Raw genomic sequence first — 18470 nt, 5'->3', positions numbered from 1 at the left:
TTTTTGGGGGTTTTTTTTAGCTTCATTTAATGTAATTAAGTTGTATGTTATACATTGGGTGAATAGTTCCTGTAAAGGTAGAAAATGATGATACTGCAGTTAACCAGCTGCAATCAAAAAGATTTGAATTTTGATTCCTACTCCAAATTGTACTTTCCTGTCTTCAGTATTACTTGGACCAAATTCCCGTCTTTCTCATCCAACCATGAGCCTCTATTTTCACAGTAAGGGCACTTGGGGTGACATAGAGAAGTAGTTGACTCAAAAAGCTTTCCTAAGCGCTTATTACAGTGCTCTGCACACAGTAAGTGCTCAATAAATATGATTGAATAAACAAATTTAGTGGGAGTGGGTGCACAAGTAAGCACAGTAACAAATACTTGGGATGAAGAATAATGTAATTTCACAGGAATTCATTTTCTGACTTAAACATTCCTAATGGAAAATCTCTTTTGATCTTGTTTTGCAGAATGTGTGTTTTATTACACCGCAGTTTTTATATCAGTTCTTTTGTTTGTTTTCACAACAAGTAAGTAAACAGATTTGGTTACTTTTTCCTTTTAAGAGAAATATATAGTAATCGTAGTAATGGTAATTATGGAATGCTCACGAGTACAACACACCCGTTTTAATCACTTGAAAAGTACACCGGAACCACAGTTCATTCCCTGCCATGAAGGAGCTCAGTCTTCTAACAGGACATACAGATGGAGAAATATTTACAAGCAGCAAAATCAGAAGGAATAAAATGGAATGTTCAAACGTATATGCAGAGTTGAACATTGGGGTGTATATATAAATCTGTATACTGTATATGAGTGTATTTATGCATACATATGTACATTCATATGTGTATGTTTATAAATATGTATATATAAATATACATCAATACACACAAGAGGTGAGGATGCAAATAAAGGAATACATAAATGCAAGAGATGGTTAAAGGGTTGATGAGATTTGAGGTGCTGATCAGTTGGAAAGGGTCACTGGAGGAGGTGGGATTTTGGGGGGCTTAAGAGGTGTGGAGAGCTGAGGTCTGATAGATTTGTGATTATTAAATAATAGTCAGTACTTGGCTTTTACTAAGTGCTATGTCCTGGGGTAGATATAAGACAGGCAGGTAATAATTGCGGTATTTGTTAATGTTCCAGGCACTGGACTAAGCCCTGGGGTGGACACAGTCCTTGCCCCACATGGGGGCTCACAGTCTTAATCCCCACTTTACAGATGAGGGAACTGAGGCCCAGAGAAGTGAAGCGACTTACCCAAGGTCACACAGCAGACAAGTGGCAGAGCTGGGATTAGAACCCAGGTCCTTCTGACTCCCAGGACCTTGTTCTATCCACTAGACCATGCTGCTTCTCTGCTTGGCAGATCAGACAGTCTCCATTCTACGTAACCTATTGTCTAATAGGGAGGGAGAATATATATTTTATCCCCCATTTGATCAGTGAAGAAACTGAGGCATGGAGAAGTTGTGACATGCCAGAGGTTACCCAGCTGACAAGGGACAGAGTCAGAAATAGAACCCAAGCCTCCTAACGCCCAATACTGTGCTCTTTCCACTAGATTTTCTCCCGTAGTTTCACTTTTCTGTTCCATTACGTAAGTCTCAGTCACTACAGTACTTGCTCATTGATTCCCTTTTATGGTCCCCTTACCTATAAATTTGGATGCCCCATATTGGCCTTGCTAGGGCCTGTTTAGTCCTTGTAAATCACATTCATGTTTAATAATGATAGCATTTAGTAAGCGCTTACTACGTGCAAAGCACTGTTCTAAGCACTGGGGAGGTTACAAGGTGATCAAGTTGTCCCACGGGGGGCTAGCAGTCTTCATCCCCATTTTCCAGATGAAGGAACTGAGGCCCAGAGAAGTGAAGTGACTTTCCCAGTCACACAGCTGACAATTGGCAGAGCCGGGATTTGAACCCATGACCTATGACTCCAAAGCCCGGGCTCTTTCCACTGAGCCACGCTGCTTCTCTTGATAGTTTAATAGTGTTTGAATTTGTGGAAGGAGAGTAGGGAAGAGGTACTAAATGGTTGCTTTTCTTTAGCAGGCTGCCATCCTGCCAGCCTTTGATCAAGTCTAAAATGGTGACTGGTTTCAGATTGGAAATAATGCTCAAGTGCTTTTTTTAACGACAATCAAATGAACCCTTAAAATGCAGTTCAAATTTAAGTTTCAAGGTACTGCTTCCGTGCAGTACCATTTCTGATATCCTTTCATTCCATAGTTACGTATTGAAGCTAAAATCTTTAAAGCTTTCCGTGCTGAGACACTTGATATGAGTTAAAATGCTATTTAATCTAAATTACAATGAAAATATTCACAACCACTCTCTGATAGTTCTTAATCTAGAGTATATACTAAATCCACTATAAATCTGTATGGTAATTTTCAGACCAAAATATTCTGACATCTTTGAAGAGATCAAACAAGAGCAGATCTTTGGGTTTAAGATTCAAAGCACTTTACATGTATAATCAATTAATTTTTTTCCTCAAGTGTACTGTCCTGTTTGACGTTACCATTTGAAACCTCAAAATATCAATATATTTCTGTTTCCAGACTTTATGCGACAGTGTGTACCAGTGGTTTAAGATTGAAAGCACTTTACATGTATAATCAATTAATTTTTTTCCTCAAGTGTACTGTCCTGTTTGACATTTCCATTTGAAACCTCAAAATATCAATATATTTCTGTTTGCAGACATTATACGACAGTGTGTACCTGACTTTGTACAATATTTGTTTTACTTCGTTACCTATATTGATGTACAGTCTCTTTGAACAGCACGTACACCCTCACGTGTTACAGAGCAAGCCCACTCTCTATCGGTAGGTACATTCTCATATCTATGGAACTAATATAACTTTATGGAATATTTTAAATAGCGGGGAATTACGTGCTTTGTGATTTACAGTGGCTTTTATTGAACTTACCTGTTTCCCCAAACTTCTTAGAATTCGGTAGAACACTGAATATAATGAGTAAGCATCATAAGTGGTAGGGGTAGTAGCAGGATTGGCACTTTTGGAGCACCAGCTTGATGCAGTGAACTGTACTGAGCGCTTAGGAAGTACAAAGTGAACGAGCGATATATTCCTCGCCCACGAGGAGCGTGCACACTAATGAAAGAGACAGACAGAAAATTATCTGTGAACAATAATCCTATTTGTTGAGTGCTTACTGTGTGCAGAGCACGGTACTACATAATCTAAATAAATAATTGAACGAACAAATCTATCCGTAGAGACGGCAGTTGGTGGGCACCCAGACATCCTGCCAACCTCATCCATTCTCAAATTCATTCTCACCTCTACTGTCTTCTCCTCCCAGTAACATTACTTCTCCATCCCTGTTGACTCCTGTGCCGGACTGTTTCAGGTGTTTAACTCCCTCCTCAACCCCCCCGCCTGCCAGTCTCCAATATGTCTTGCCCCAGTGACCTTGCCGCGTAGTTTATTGATGAAATTGAAACCATCAGGTGCGATCTCCCTGACTCTCCCCTGCACAGCCTCTGCTGTTTTATCCTCCTTCTGCCCCATCTTTGACTCTCCCACCTCCTCTTAAAGCGTACCCCTCATTCTGCACCTCCGACCCCATCCGTTGACACCTCACTGAAACACTTACTTCCTCCCTCATTCCTTCCCTGCGTCCAACAGTTCATTTTCCAATGGCTCCGTCCTTCACAGCTCTTCCTCTGCCTCCCATCCCCACTAACTGTGGGAGTCCATTGTATTGTGGGTCCCCTTCTGCTCTCCACCTACATCCACTCCCTCGGCGAACTCACTCAGTCCTGTAGCTTCAACTACCATCTCTTCCCAGCCCCCTAGACCGTAAGCTCATTGTAAGCAGGGAATGTGTCTGTTCATCATTGTACTATACTCTCCCAAGCACTTAGAACTTAGAACAGTGCTTTGCACATAGTAAGCGCTTAATAAATGCCATTATTATTATTATTACAGAGCTCTGCACACAGTAAGCACTCAATAAATATAACTGAATGAATGATTCCCAAATCTCTCTCTCCAGCTCTGACCTCTCTCGTTCTCTGCAGTCTCACATTTTCTCCTGCCTTTGATACACATCTGTGTGGCCGTCCCACTGACATACTAGGCTTAACATGTCTAAACAGGCACTATTCTAAGTGCTGGGGTAGCTACAAGCTAATTCATTCATTCAATCGTATTTATTGAGTGCTTACTGTGTGCAGAGCACTGTATTAAGCACTTGGGAAGTACAAGTTGGCAACATATAGAGACGGTCCCTCCCCAACAGCGGGCTCACAGTCTTGAAGGGGGAGACAGACAACAAAACATATTAATAAAGTAAATAGAATAAATATGTACAAGTAAAATAGAGTAATAAATATGTACAAACATATATCATCATCATCAATCGTATTTATTGAGCGCTTACTATGTGCAGAGCACTGTACTAAGCACTTGGGAAGTACAAATTGGCAACATATAGAGACAGTCCCTACCCAACATTGGGCCCACAGTCTAAAAGGGGGAGACAGAGAACAAAACCAAACATACTAACAAAATAAAATAAATAGAATAGATATGTACAAGTAAAATAAATAAATAAATATATACAGGTAATAATCAGGTTGAGCACAGTCCCTGACCCACATGGGGCTCCCAGTCTCAGTCCCCATTTTACAGATGGGTAACTGAGGCCCAGAAGAGGGAAGCAACTTGCCCACAGTCACACACACACAGCAGACAGGTGATGGAGCTGGGATTAGAACCCAGGACCTTCTAACTCCTAGACCTGTGCGTCTATCTAGAAAATTCATGCATTCATTCAGTCGTATTTATTGAGTGCTTACTGTGTGCAGAGCACTGTACTAAGGGCTTGGGAAGTCCAAGTTGGCAACATATATAGTCCCTACCCAACGGCGGGCTCAAAGTCTAGAAGGGGGAGACAGATGACAAAACAAAACATATTAACAAAATAAAATAAATAGAATAGTAAATATGGAGTAGTGGATAGAGCCTGGGAGTAAGAAGGTCATGGGTTCTAATCCCGGCTCTCCTACTTGTCTGCTGGGTGACCTTGGGCGAGTCACTTCTCTTCTCTGGGCCTCAGTTACCTCATCTGTAAAATGAGGATTGAGACCATGAGCCCCATGTGGGACAGGGACCGTGTCCAACCCGATTTGCTTGTATCCACCCCGGAGCTTAGTACAGTGCCTGGCGTTTAGTAAGCACTCAACAAATGCCACAATTATTATTATTATTATCCACTAGGCCATACTGTTCCTCTACTGTATGCAGAGAACACTGTACTTATCACTTGGGAAAGTACAGTAGAGTTGGTCGATACAATCCTTTTGTACAAGGAGCTTCCAAGCCACAGAGGGAGACGGACATTTAAATAGATTACAAATAGGGGAAATAATAATAATAATAATGGCATTTATTAAGCGCTTATGAGCGTTACGGACGTGATATCCACCTTTGCCAGCTATTTTCAGGATTTTAGCTGGACCTGTTCATTCATTCAGTGGTATTTATTGCACGCTTAATTCATTCATTCAGTCGTATTTATTGAGCGCTTACTGGGTGCAGAGCACTGTACTAAGCTCTTGGGAAGTACAAGTTGGCAACATATAGAGACGGTCCCCACCCAACAACGGGCTCACAGTCTAGAAGGGGGAGACAGACAACAAAATAAAACCTATTTACAAAATAAAATAAATAGAATAGTAAATATTTACAAGTAAAATAGAGTAATAAATCTGTACAAACATGCTTAATGTGTGCAGAGCACATTGAGCATGGCTCAGTGGAAAGAACAGGGCCTTTGGAGTCAGAGGTCATGGGTTCAAATCCCGGCTCTGCCACTTGTCAGTTGTGTGACTTTGGGCAAGTCACTTCACTTCTCTGTGCCGCAGTTACCTCATCTGTAAAATGGGGATTAAGACTGTGAGCCCCACGTGGGATAACCTGATCACCTTGTAAACTCCCCAGCGCTTAGAACAGTGTTTTGCACATAGTAAGTGCTTAATAAATGCCATTATTATTATTATTATTATACTAAGCACTCGGGAGAGTAGAATATAACAATAAACAGACACATTCCCTGCCCACAGTGAGCTTACTCACAGTGTGCACCTGGTGGTTCTTTGGTCAGAAGTCTTCATTATTGGTTGGCGTTCCCTCACCAGCAGAACTGGGACTAGATTCCCACGCGCTTAGTACAGTGCTCTGCACACAGTAAGCGCTCAATAAATACGATTGAATGAATGAATGATTCTCAATTGTATGTTCTTCCCATTGGACCAAATTACAATAATATAATACCAAATGATGACCTCAAACAGTTAATGCAGTTAGGTCCAAAACTGCCTACATGTAAGCAGAATTTGCTCAACTGTGTTCTTAGAATGTCTTGATAGCGCTTTTTATCTAATAATTAGAAGTGAGTGTCATGAATTGGGGAATCACATATCTTAAATTCCTGAGGTTCATTTGCCCTTTTCTCCAAAGATTGTCAAGCTCTCTTATCTTATATCGAAGTCTATCCTGCTTTGGCACATTCAATTTCAAAATTACTAGCTCACAGTGTAGTAATGATTTTGATCGCTAAAACTTTTTTTTCCTCTTTTTAATCCACAGAGACATAAGTAAAAATTCCCATCTGGGTATTAGAACATTTCTTTATTGGACTCTACTAGGTTTCAGCCATGCCTTCATTTTCTTTTTTGGCTCCTACCTGCTAATGGGAGAAGACACATCTCTTTTGGGAAATGGCCAGGTACTGGTAGACATTCTGTTTCCTTTGAAAATGCCTTTAAAGTATCTCCTCACCATACCTTTTTCACTTTGAGAAAACAATCTTTTTCAGCAAAAATGTTTCAAAGGTAAAATACCAGGCTTTGAATTTAAAGGTAATGTATTGCACATAGCCTATTTTTCACATATTCTTTGACATTCAATCTCTCCCTTGTTAACTGAAAGCAAGCAGTCATTCATTAATTCATTCAATCGTATTTATTGAGCGCTTACTGTGTGCAGAGCACTGTACTAAGCTCTTGGGAAGTATAAGTTGGCAACATATAGAGACGGTGCCTACCCAACAATCAATCAATCGTATTTATTGAGCGCTTACTGTGTGCAGAGCACTGGACTAAGCGCTTGGGAAGTACAAATTGGCAACATATAGACACAGTCCCTACCCAACAGTGGACTCACAGTCTAGAAGTCACAGTCAAAAATGGTTAATTAAGTGCCGATAGAATAATTTTCCTGACTTTCTCTTATACTTACTGTGATACTAAGCATTTTCTTGCCGTGTAAATCACAGGGGAGTTGTAAACTTTGTTCCTTGCACAGCCAGACTTTTAGACTGTGAGCCCACTGTTGAGTAGGGACTGTCTCTATACGTTGCCAACTTGTACTTCCCAAGCGCTTAGTACAGTGCTCTGCACACAATAAGTGCTCAATAAATATGATTGATTGATTGATATGGGGAAGATGAGATAGAGGGGGAAAATCGGGATGAAGAAATCTGATACATTCATTCAGTGAATGAATGAATTGAGTCATTCAATGAATGATGAAAGAAGAAATGGAAAGGGGGAAATAAGCCATATGAATCATGTAGTTTGAGGGGAAACAACGGAAAGATGAGGAAGGGAAAGAGAATCGATCAATCAATTGTATTTATTGAGCACTTACTGTGTGCAGAGCACTGTACTAACCGCTTGGGAAGTACAAGTTAGCAACATATAAAGACAGTCCCTACCCAACAGTGGGCTCACAGTCTAAAAGGGGGAGACACAGAACAAAACCAAACATACTAACAAAATAAAATAAATAGAATAGATATGTACAAGTAAAATAAATAAATAGAATAATAAATATGTACAAACGTATATACATGATCATCATCATCAATCGTATTTATTGAGCGCTTACTGTGTGCAGAGCATTGTACTAAGCGCTTATATATACAGGTGCTGTGGGGAAGGGAAGGAGGTAAGATGGGGAGATGGAGAGGGGGATGAGGGGGAGAGGAAGGAAGGGGCTCAGGATGGGAGGGCCTCCTGGAGGAGGTGAGCTCTCAGTAGGGCCTTGAAGGGAGGAAGAGAGCTAGTAGAATGCCAAATGGCCAAATTTTGATGTTTAAGCTCTGTACTCTGTTGATGGGGCAGATCCCAGTTTGGGAGGTGGATTCCTTTTCACATCTTGGGAAGCTGTGGACTGTCCCAATAGTATTAAGAGGCTTTGCATCAACCCTGGAAGACCCAATCGGGACTACAGACATACCCACTGTTGGGTAGGGACCGTCTCTATATGTTGCCAACTTGTACTTCCCAAGCGCTTAGTACAGTGCTCTGCACACAGTAAGTGCTCAATAAATACAATTGATGATGATGACATACCGAGTACTCAAGCTCGACAGATTTCCAGTCCCCGCCCATCTGGGAATCCCCAGAGAGCGGAGCCATTGGATACAGGCACCGGCTCCAGTTCTTTTTTCAGCGGTCGTTAGTACTTCACTGCTGAAAACATGCTATCGCTCTAGTTGCCTTTGTTAAGATTCAACAACAATGACAAAAAAAAAAAATAAAGCTAGTGATTAAAAGAAAATTGTCCACCATTATCAATATCTTCTTACTGAACCTCCAGCCATCTCCCATAGAAACCCAGGCTGACACTCATGACAGTTTGAAAACAACAGCTTATACATCATAGTTCCACGAAGGAAATTTTAACTCATCCATGAGAGGGAATCTGAAGAGAGGTAATATAATAGGGAAAATATAAAATGCTCAACCTTGGCAGACGTTTATCAATCAGGGGTATTTATTGAGTGCTTATAGGGTGCCAAGCATCGTACTAAGCGCTGTACTCCGTGAATTTATTAGTGACATCATAGTTTCCTTTTTCCACTTGGAGACCTAATTTTGCACATTGTTTAGGTGGTTATGTCAATGTCAATACTGTTCCAGAAAGCAATAAATTAAATTCACATGGCTGTAATTGTGTATTATAAGGGCCAAGTATACACAAAATATAATGATAGAAATGTAAAGGGAGTAACGTTTGCTTTTGTTCTTACCAGGCCTTTAAATTAGGAGGATTATCTTTTGATTAAAGCTCATTTAATTGAAAAAAAGAATGACATGATAAAGTACTGAATAATCATTAAGCCTTAATTTTTTTGTGGGGTGAGAGAAGTTTAAATTAAACCAAGATTGATTTAATCGTAGGGTTTGTAACCATTATCTTGATCTTTGGGGTTTTTTTTTTAACTTCGCCCCTTCCCCTCCTTCCTCCCATTTCCCAATTCCTTTCCTTTTCGTGCCCTGCATGCCATCAGATATTGAAATCTAACAAGCAAATGGTAAGCGTGAGAGATACAAAAATATTGTATCTGGTATTCCCCAAAGTCGAAAGAAGTAGAATCTTTTTTTTTTTTAAACAGTGTAAACATTTTCATGAGTTAAATGAGGCAACTTTCACGCCATTGAATTCCCAAACCAAATTTATTATTGGAGGAGGGAACCGGATCTTTTTTTAGAGAAATACAGACGAACTCCCTAGGTTTAGTTCGAGAAATGAATGATTCAGTTGTAACCTTATTTCAGAAATTAAATAACGAAGTATTTGGTGATTCCAAATGATTACAGAGGTTGTGCATAGCGTGCTGCCGTCCCTCTTGTGCCTCACCCCTGGAGCCACTGTCACCGAATTTGAGTTTCCTATTCTTCCCTCCTTGAAACTGGAGACTAAGCGCTCAATAAATACGATTGATTGATCGATTGATTGATTGAAACTGGAGACTGCAGGAGTGTAGTTCTCTGTCAGTTCTAAAACCTTAAAGGCAATGTTGGTCCAGACGTGTGGAGCGCACTTGTTCCAGATTAAACCCACGTTGGGTTCTCTAGGTACATACTTTGATTTACAGTTAATCATCAATCGTATTTATTGAGAGCTTACTGTGTGCAGAGCACTGTACTAAGCGCTTGGGAAGTACAAATTGGCAACATATAGAGACAGTCCCTACCCAGCAGTGGGCTCACAGTCTAATCTTGGTCAGCAGCGTATAGAGTTGGAACAGGTGGCAGGCAGCTTTTGGCCTGTTTGTAGCCCCAAAGCTCAAAGAAAAAGAAGGGTGAAAATGCAGTTTGGCCTTTTTTTTGCATAGTAGATATCACTACATAAAGCTAAATTTCCAATTGTTTTCAAAGCAGATAAAAATCTTATTGGATCCTAACAGTACAACTGAAGGGATGAGTTGGGGTAAAAAAGTAGAAGCGAAAAGACGCAGCTACTTCTTAGACTGAGTTGTGTTTGGTTTTGTGTGTGTGTGTTTTAAATGTGGAGCTTGTTAATCCTGGCAGTGTCCTGTCTGTAAACTAAAGTATTGCAAACATTTAACAAGAAGGACATTGAGCTCTTTGAATCGTGACCTTTGTAAAAAAAAATTAAACATTTATAGGAAAATGTTCTGGAATCCTGGATTTCTAAATGGAATTTACCTAAACTAGTTCCTTATTTAAGGTGTTTCATTAGAGATAGGATTCTCTCTAGCTGCCAAGACTAGTTCCTCTTTAGTTGCAGTGTAGTTTTTCATTCATCAGCATGTTTCATTTGGGATTTTACTGTTGGGGGATTTTTTTTCCCTCCTCCAGAATACATAGTTTTGGGAAGTGTTGCTAGTAACACAACCACTTTTACAAAATTTAATGTTGGTTAAGTGGATACCCTAACACTTTCTGCTGTTTCCTAATTTTCTGGCTTGTCCCTTTTGTTCGGCCAATAATAAAAATAATAATAATAATGATGGCTGTTAAGTGCTTACTATGTGCCAAGCACTGTACTAAGCCCTGGGGTACATACAGGATAATCAGTTTGTCCCAAATCATCATCATCAATCGTATTTACTGAGCGCTTACTGTGTGCAGAGCACTGTACTAAGTGCTTGGGAAATAAAAGTTTGCAACACATAGAGACAGTCCCTACCCAACAGTGGGCTCACAGTCTAAAATATGAGCCTCAGATGAGTTAACTGAGCAAGCTAACTTTGGCAAGTCATTTAACTTGTCTGTGCCTCAGTTCCCTCATCTGTAAAATGGGGATTAAGACTGTGAGCCCCAAGTGGGCCAACCTGAACACCTTGTATCCCCCCCAGCGCTTAGAACAGTGCTTTGCACATAGTAAGCGCTTAACAAATACCACCATTATCATTATTATTATTATTATTATTCACATAGTGCAGCACAGGTCACATAGGTAGTAACAACATTAAGTATGGCTGATTTTAACTACTTCAGTTGTATCTTATTTGATGCATTCTAATCACCTTTTCTGTTTAGATGTTTGGAAACTGGACATTTGGCACTTTGGTCTTCACAGTGATGGTTATTACAGTCACAGTAAAGGTATGGTACTGCAGTTGAAGTAGAAGCCAAAAATAATTGGCTTCTTTTGCAGTCAGTCAGTGGTATTTATCGAGCTCTTAACTGCGTGCAGAACAATACCTAAGCACTTGTGGGAGTATAATACGACAGACTTGGTAGACAAAGGAGGAGTCAATAATCTAGCAAGTAATAATCAATCAATAGTAATAATAATAATCAGTGCTTACTGTAGGAAGTGAATGAGTACAATACAGCTGAGTTGGTAGACATGATCCCTGCCTATAAAGAGCTTACAGTCTAATGGTATTAAGTGTTTACTGTGCTTCAAGGACTGCAGTAGATGCAAGATAACTGGGTTGGTCACAGGGACTGTTCCACATGGGGTTTACAGTCAGGAAATGTGTTTTATCTTTGCTTTGCTTTCAATAATGACTAGGTAAGGCCGGTGACCTTTTAATAATAAACTAGCATTCTCCCAGCCTAGAATCTCTAGCCTCTAAAGGAAGGGTTATGACAGAGGAAAGATTTAGCCTGGGAAACTAGTATTTTTGTGGGATTTTTTTGTTAGCCTGTTAATAACGATAATAGTGGCAACTTTCACGCCATTGAATTCCCAAACCAGGAATTCTCTCCCAGGCTGCTGCTGCCCGGCACGGGTGAGTTTGGACTTGTAGCAGGTTGCCTTCCGCTCGCTAACCACTGCCTAAGCTAGCAATGGAGGGGGTAGGCCTCTGCTTTACCCTCCCTCCTGTCGTCGAGGCTGGTAGAGGACTGGAAACTCTCCAGGTGTGACCCTGGGAGGGTGGGAGTCAGGGTAGCTATGTTCTAACCCCAGCTCTGCCATTTGCTTCACAGTCTTTTAGACTGTGAGCCCACTATTGGGTAGGGACTGTCTCTATATGTTGCCAATTTGTACTTCCCAAGCGCTTAGTACAGTGCTCTGCACACAGTAAGCGCTCAATAAATACGATTGATGATGATGATGATGATTTGCTTCCTGTGTGACCTTGGGCAAGTCACTCAACATCTCTGTGCCTCAGCTTCCTCGTCTGTGAAACGGGTACGCGAAACCTGATCGCCTCCTTAATTAAACTGCTAGCCCCATGTGGGACAGGGCCTGTGCCCAACCTGATTACCTGTATCTACCCCAGTATTTAAAATGGTGCTTGGCATATAGCAGGCACTTAGAACCCATGACCTCTGATTCCCAAGCTGTTGCCACTAGGCCATGCTGCTTCTCTAAAGCACATTAGAACAGTGCTTGACCCATAGTAAACACTTAACAAATATAATAATAATGTAATAGCGTTTGTTTTTACAGTATTAAGCATTTCATTAAGTACTGGGGTAGAAAAGGGATAATCAGTTTGGGCCAAAGTCACTGTTTCACATGGAGCTCACAGTCCAAGTAGAAGGGAAAACGTATAACAGAAGCAGCGTGGCGCAGTGGAAAGAGCCCGGGCTTTGGAGTCAGAGGTCATGGGTTCAAACCCCGGCTCCACCAACTGTCAGCTGTGTGACTTTGGGCAAGTCACTTCACTTCTCTGTGCCTCAGTTACCTCATCTGTAAAATGGGGATGAAGACTGTTAGCCCCACATGGGACAATTCGATCACCTTGTAACCTCCCCAGCACTTAGAACAGTGCTTTGCACATAGTAAGTACTTAATAAATGCCATTATTATTATTATTATTATTAACATCATCATCATCAATCGTATTTATTGAGCGCTTACTATGTGCAGAGCACTGTACTAAGCGCTTGGGAAGTACAAATTGGCAACATATAGAGACAGTCCCTACCCAACAGTGGGCTCACAGTCTAAAAGGGGGAGACAGAGAACAAAACCAAACATACTAACAAAATAAAATAAATAGAATAGATATGTACAAGTAAAATAAATAAATAAATAAATAGAGCAATAAATATGTACAAACATATATACATATATACAGGTGCTGTGGGGAAGGGAAGGAGGTAAGATGGGGCGGATGGAGATGGGGACGAGGGGGAGAGGAAGGAAGGGGCTGACAAATTCTTAAATGACCAAAATAATGCTTAAAGGGACGTGGGGCCACAATAATAATAATAATAGTAATAATGATGGTATTTGTTAAGCGCCTACTATCATCATCATCATCAATCGTATTTATTGAGCGCTTACTGTGTGCAGAGCACTGTACTAAGCGCTTGGGAAGTACAAGTTGGCAACATATAGAGACAGTCCCTACCCAACAGTGGGCTCATGTGCCAAGCACTGTTCTATCAGGGGATGCGTTAAGTGAGCACTATGTGCCAAACACTATACTAAGCCCTGGGGTAGTTACAGGATATTCGGGTCTGATACATTCCCTTGTCCTACGTGGGGCTCACAGTCTAAGTAAGAGGGCGAGTAAGTATTTAATCCCTATTTTACAGCTGAGGAGACTGAGGCCCAGAGAAGTTAAGGGACTTGCCCCAGGACAAACAGCAGACAAGTGGCATGGCCTAATGGATAAAATACAGGCCTGGGAGACAGAAGGATTTGGGTTTTAGGCCCGGCTCTGTCGCTTGTCTGCTGTGTGTGAGACTGTGGGCAAGTCACTTAACTTCTCCAGGCCTCAGTTACCTCGTCTGGAAAATGGGGATTAAGACTGTGAGCCCTTCGTGGGACAAGGACTGTGTCCAACCCGATTTGCTTATATCCACCTAGCACGTGGTACATTGCCTGGCATATAGTAAGCGCTTATATTTAATCCCCATTTTACAGAAGAGAAAATGGAGGCACCAAGAAGTTAAGTGATATTCCCAGGATCACATAGCTGGTGGCAGAACTGGATTTATAACCCAGATCTTCTTACTCCCAGGCCCGTGTTCTTTCCATTAGATCACCGCTGTCTCACTAAACTAGCAGTGTATCAAAACAGAAAGGAATTTATTATATTCAGCTGAAGCCTAAGGAATGTTGGGAAAATATCTTGCGAAAGCTTTAATTGGAGTTGGTTTCATTTTTGTAAAATTCATAGACCTCTTATTAATCATAGAGTTTGAAAACCTAGAAATCAAATATTTGAAAGCCTTGAATACCGGGTGCTTTCCACAAAGATTACATTATACCTGAAATGGCATATAACAATAATAATAATAATAATAATGGTATTTGTTAAGCACTTACTTTGTGCCAAGCACTGGGGTAGATACAAGCTAATCAGGTTGTCCCATGCGGGGCTCACAGTCTTAATCCCCATTTTACAGCTGAGGTAACTGAGGCACAGAGAAGTTAAGTGGCTTGCCCAAGGTCACACAGCAGACAGGTGGCAAGGTTGGGAATAGAACCCATGCCCTCTGACTCCCAAGGCTGTGCTCTTTCCACTAAGCCATGCTGCTTCTCTAAAAAACCTCTAAAAGGCTTCTGTAAAAAACCTAATATATAATTGTGTGGTATATTTGTATTTTTATATAACATTGATGGCTAAAATGAGGAAAAAAATCATTCTCAATGTGTTAATTTCCTTTTCTGTTATGTTCAATGCTTTAGATTGCTTTGGAGACTCATTTCTGGACCTGGATAAACCACTTTGTTACTTGGGGTTCCATCGTATTCTACTTTATATTCTCCTTGTTTTATGGGGGAATTATCTGGTGAGTGATTCTGTGTCCAAATTATAAAATTCTGAGGGACAGCTTATTTTCATTACTTGCAATGAAAATAGGGCATCCTTTAAAATTGTGAATTTTTTATTAAGAGGTCTTTGGAGGTAAAAAAAAAAAAAAAAAAAAAAACAATTTAGTAATCAGAACACTATTCAGTACCATCAGTTAATAATTTATATTACATGTTATCTTAGTGGACTTAAAAGACTTGTTGATGCCTGAGTAGGTGTTGCGTACTTTAGAACAACTAAATATTTTATCAGATTGGGTAAAATAATCCATTTCCAAATGGTGAACAGTATCCCTTTTGGTAGCAGATTCAAATCCATAAATTTGCTACTTAGCTTTTGTAGAGGAAAGAGTGCTTTGCACACCCTAAGCGCTCAATAAACATGATTGAATGGATTAATGAATTAATTAATGCCTAGTAATGTGTATTAGGAAAATGGCCCTTATGGAAGATAGTCCCTCTACTGCTGCTGTTGTAGTAGTAATGCTATTTATTGAGAACCCACCGAGTGCAGTGCACTATACTAAATACTTGGGAAAACGCACAAGAAGCAAGTTAACCCAGTCCCTGCCTACAAAGTTACTCACACACTAATGGGGAAAGTGGTCATAAACCCATATACAAATATATGAGCAGGATTAATTAAGTGTACAGTTAATTTTATATAAATTATATATTGAGGATGCGCATAGATAAATGTGGGCAGATACTGTCTACGTAAGCCAAAGGAGAACTGGGTTTTTAAAACCTGACACAAAACATTGGGCAAGGTGGGTTGGTCAAACATCGATTTTCATATCTGATAATGAAAACTGCCTCTTCCCAGCCTTATTTCTGCATTATTTCATTGATATTGTGGCCTTAATTCTTTGAAGAGCTAGAGCATCTCTTTGTAAAGTTACTCCTTTTTCATAATAGAAACTCTTGCCTCTTCAAGTAATATGAACTTGAATGCAAATCATATCACCAAGGCTATTAATTGATAAATATTCTTATCTTTGAATGCTTTCATCGGAGTTATTTGCTGAGTTAGACGTAGAAGAAAGCCTGCCGTTTGGTCAGAATAGCATTTGAGAAATACTTTTTATTGCCAAGGTGCCATTAGAGAATAGCATAGACACCCTTCCTAAGGCTACCTTAATCGCTACCCACAGAATTTCTTTTTATATTATCGTCTTCTCGCAAATTTATCATTTGTGCTTGAGGAAAACGACGGTCTTGGTCTTCCACCATAATTTCTGAAGAATTGAGCAGAGATACCCACAGAATTAAAGACTTCTTGCTCCTATTCCCCCCAAAAGCTACAAAAGTATTTAATTCATTTTTAACAATAGCTAGTTGCAATGAAGAGTAAATTGCAATGAAATTTACGCTGGTTTTAGTCATTCATTTAAGTTAGTATCGATTTCCAAGCCAGACAGTTTAAGGAAGTGGCCTCATCAATTACAGCGAGTCCTGGAAAACAAGACGGTGGAATTAGGGAATGTCTTTCAACAACACACATCTTGCTAGAACGTGGCGTGGTATAACGGTAAAGCACGTGCACACAGGGTGAGTACTGAGACTTAAATGTTCTGTAACACAGGCGTGCTTAAAAAACACGACACCCGACATTAGAAGAACAGGCTTTATGTCCCTTTAGAAATCCAGCGTTCTTTTTACATTCTAGTTTGTTTTAAGCTTTTCATTTTCCATTGTTGTAAAGCCCACTTTTCATTTTGCAGGCCATTTTTGCAGACCCAGGACATGTACTTCGTATTCGTTCAGCTTCTCTCCAGTGGCTCTGCTTGGTTTGCCATAATCATCATAGTCGTTATTTGTCTATTTCTTGACATTGTGAAGAAAGTGCTTTATAGACATCTTCAGCCTACGAGTACTGAAAAGGCCCAGGTAACATTATGCTTTTATGTGCAGCATACATAATATTTGAAGGAGGGCATTCTTATTTTTCTACTGGATAGAATGATGACTCGTATTGTAAATTTCTTTTTTGGCAGAGAAAAAGGTATCCTTTTCTGTGTGAATTATTTCTCGGAAGTAATTCTGCCTTTTTGGATAATCCCTTTTAAAACAAACCGATGATTCAGTTGAGTTTTTAATTTAGTTGTAGGTACATTTGTAGCTAATAAATATTTTTGTCAGAAACTATAAAAATAGAAGAATCTGTGTTTCTATATGGTCATTTTAAAATCTGTTCTCATTCTGGAAAAAGTTTCATGCATTCTGTTTTTTAACAACTTTGCAATATGCTGAAGTTCAAGGGTATTTTAGTAGAAACTAATCAGGTGATAATGTTAAGTGTATTGAAAATATCATTTTACTGTCACAAAATTTTACTCTCTAGTCAGTGTATTTTCCATGTTTATTAAGTTAAATGACTACAGTCTCGTTCTTTTCCAGTAGCTATGAAAGTAGTTTTAAAGTCATATTTTTAGAAAATGTCTTCTGTAAATACTTGTTTTTCTTGTAACGGTGTTAATATATGGAAGTCTTAGGAAGAAAGGCTTTTAATAAACATCTTGTGTATCTGATTTATGCGTGAAGTTAGAAAATCTGCATTTTGGAAATTGTGATTGACTGTGCTATATAAACCAGGCTGTGAGGCCTGAAATGGCATGGCAGTGTCACAGTAAAAATCCAAAATCTGTTGCTTCCTTCGTATCTCATAAAAACTAAAAGCCCCAAGCCAGTAAAACAGATATTCTCTAGGAAGAATTAGAAATCAGGACAACTTAAGGGAAAAAAAAATTTATGTCTTGACACCTAATATTTTACTATTTTTTTGAAGGGCTGGGGGAGCTGGGTGGGTAACAGCTAGGTTTTAACCATATATCGCTTAGTAAAAGCTAATCACTACTACACAGTTAAAACAGACTCTTGCTAATTCTTCTCTTTAAAAATTGATTCTATGTAGTTTTATCCATTTTCCTAGTCCAGTGAACACATTTAGACGCTATCAATTGGTTGATTGTCCTACATGAATTCTCAGTTTGGTAGTGTGGAGAATCTGTAATTGGAAATACCACGTTTGCACTTTACTTAAAAACAACTAAAATATGTAACGTACATTTTATTTACTATTTATACTATTTGTTTCAGTAAACTTACTCTCAATAATAATTACTTCATGAAGGTATATTTCAAAAGTATTTAGAAATAAAGCTAGAAAATATGAACAATATACTTTCCGTATTTGAATGTATTCTTATTCATTTTGTTAGCAAATTGTAACTAAAGAAAATTTTCAGTCTTAAAGTATTAATACGAGTCGTAATCTCTTCTATTTAATCTAATTTTTTTCCAATAACTTTTTTTTAAAAAAGCAGCACCTGCTAGGTGTCACTTCCTAAATTTGTGCTTTTACCAAATGTTCCTGGGATTTCTAGATCATCTTAGAAAATGCTGGTGTGTTTAAGAGCATCTGAGTTTTT

At 39.5% G+C, this 18470-nt stretch overlaps 1 protein-coding gene across 1 annotated transcript in view; it reads left to right on the top strand.

Moving 5' to 3' along the window:
• Positions 1-18470, top strand: part of ATP11B (ATPase phospholipid transporting 11B (putative)) — a 195507-nt gene that overhangs the window by 159887 nt on the left and 17150 nt on the right. The window contains exons 23-28 of the mRNA XM_038748670.1: positions 470-529; positions 2720-2847; positions 6643-6781; positions 11352-11417; positions 14914-15017; positions 16764-16929. Coding sequence (XP_038604598.1) covers positions 470-529; positions 2720-2847; positions 6643-6781; positions 11352-11417; positions 14914-15017; positions 16764-16929 — 663 coding nt within the window. The remainder of the gene's footprint in view (positions 1-469; positions 530-2719; positions 2848-6642; positions 6782-11351; positions 11418-14913; positions 15018-16763; positions 16930-18470) is intronic.

This window comes from Tachyglossus aculeatus, chromosome 1 (genome assembly GCF_015852505.1).
Source record: "Tachyglossus aculeatus isolate mTacAcu1 chromosome 1, mTacAcu1.pri, whole genome shotgun sequence".
Taxonomy (NCBI): Eukaryota; Metazoa; Chordata; class Mammalia; order Monotremata; family Tachyglossidae; genus Tachyglossus; species Tachyglossus aculeatus.
The sequence above is the reverse complement of the archived record's forward strand: the minus strand, read 5'-3'. Positions and strand labels throughout refer to the sequence as shown.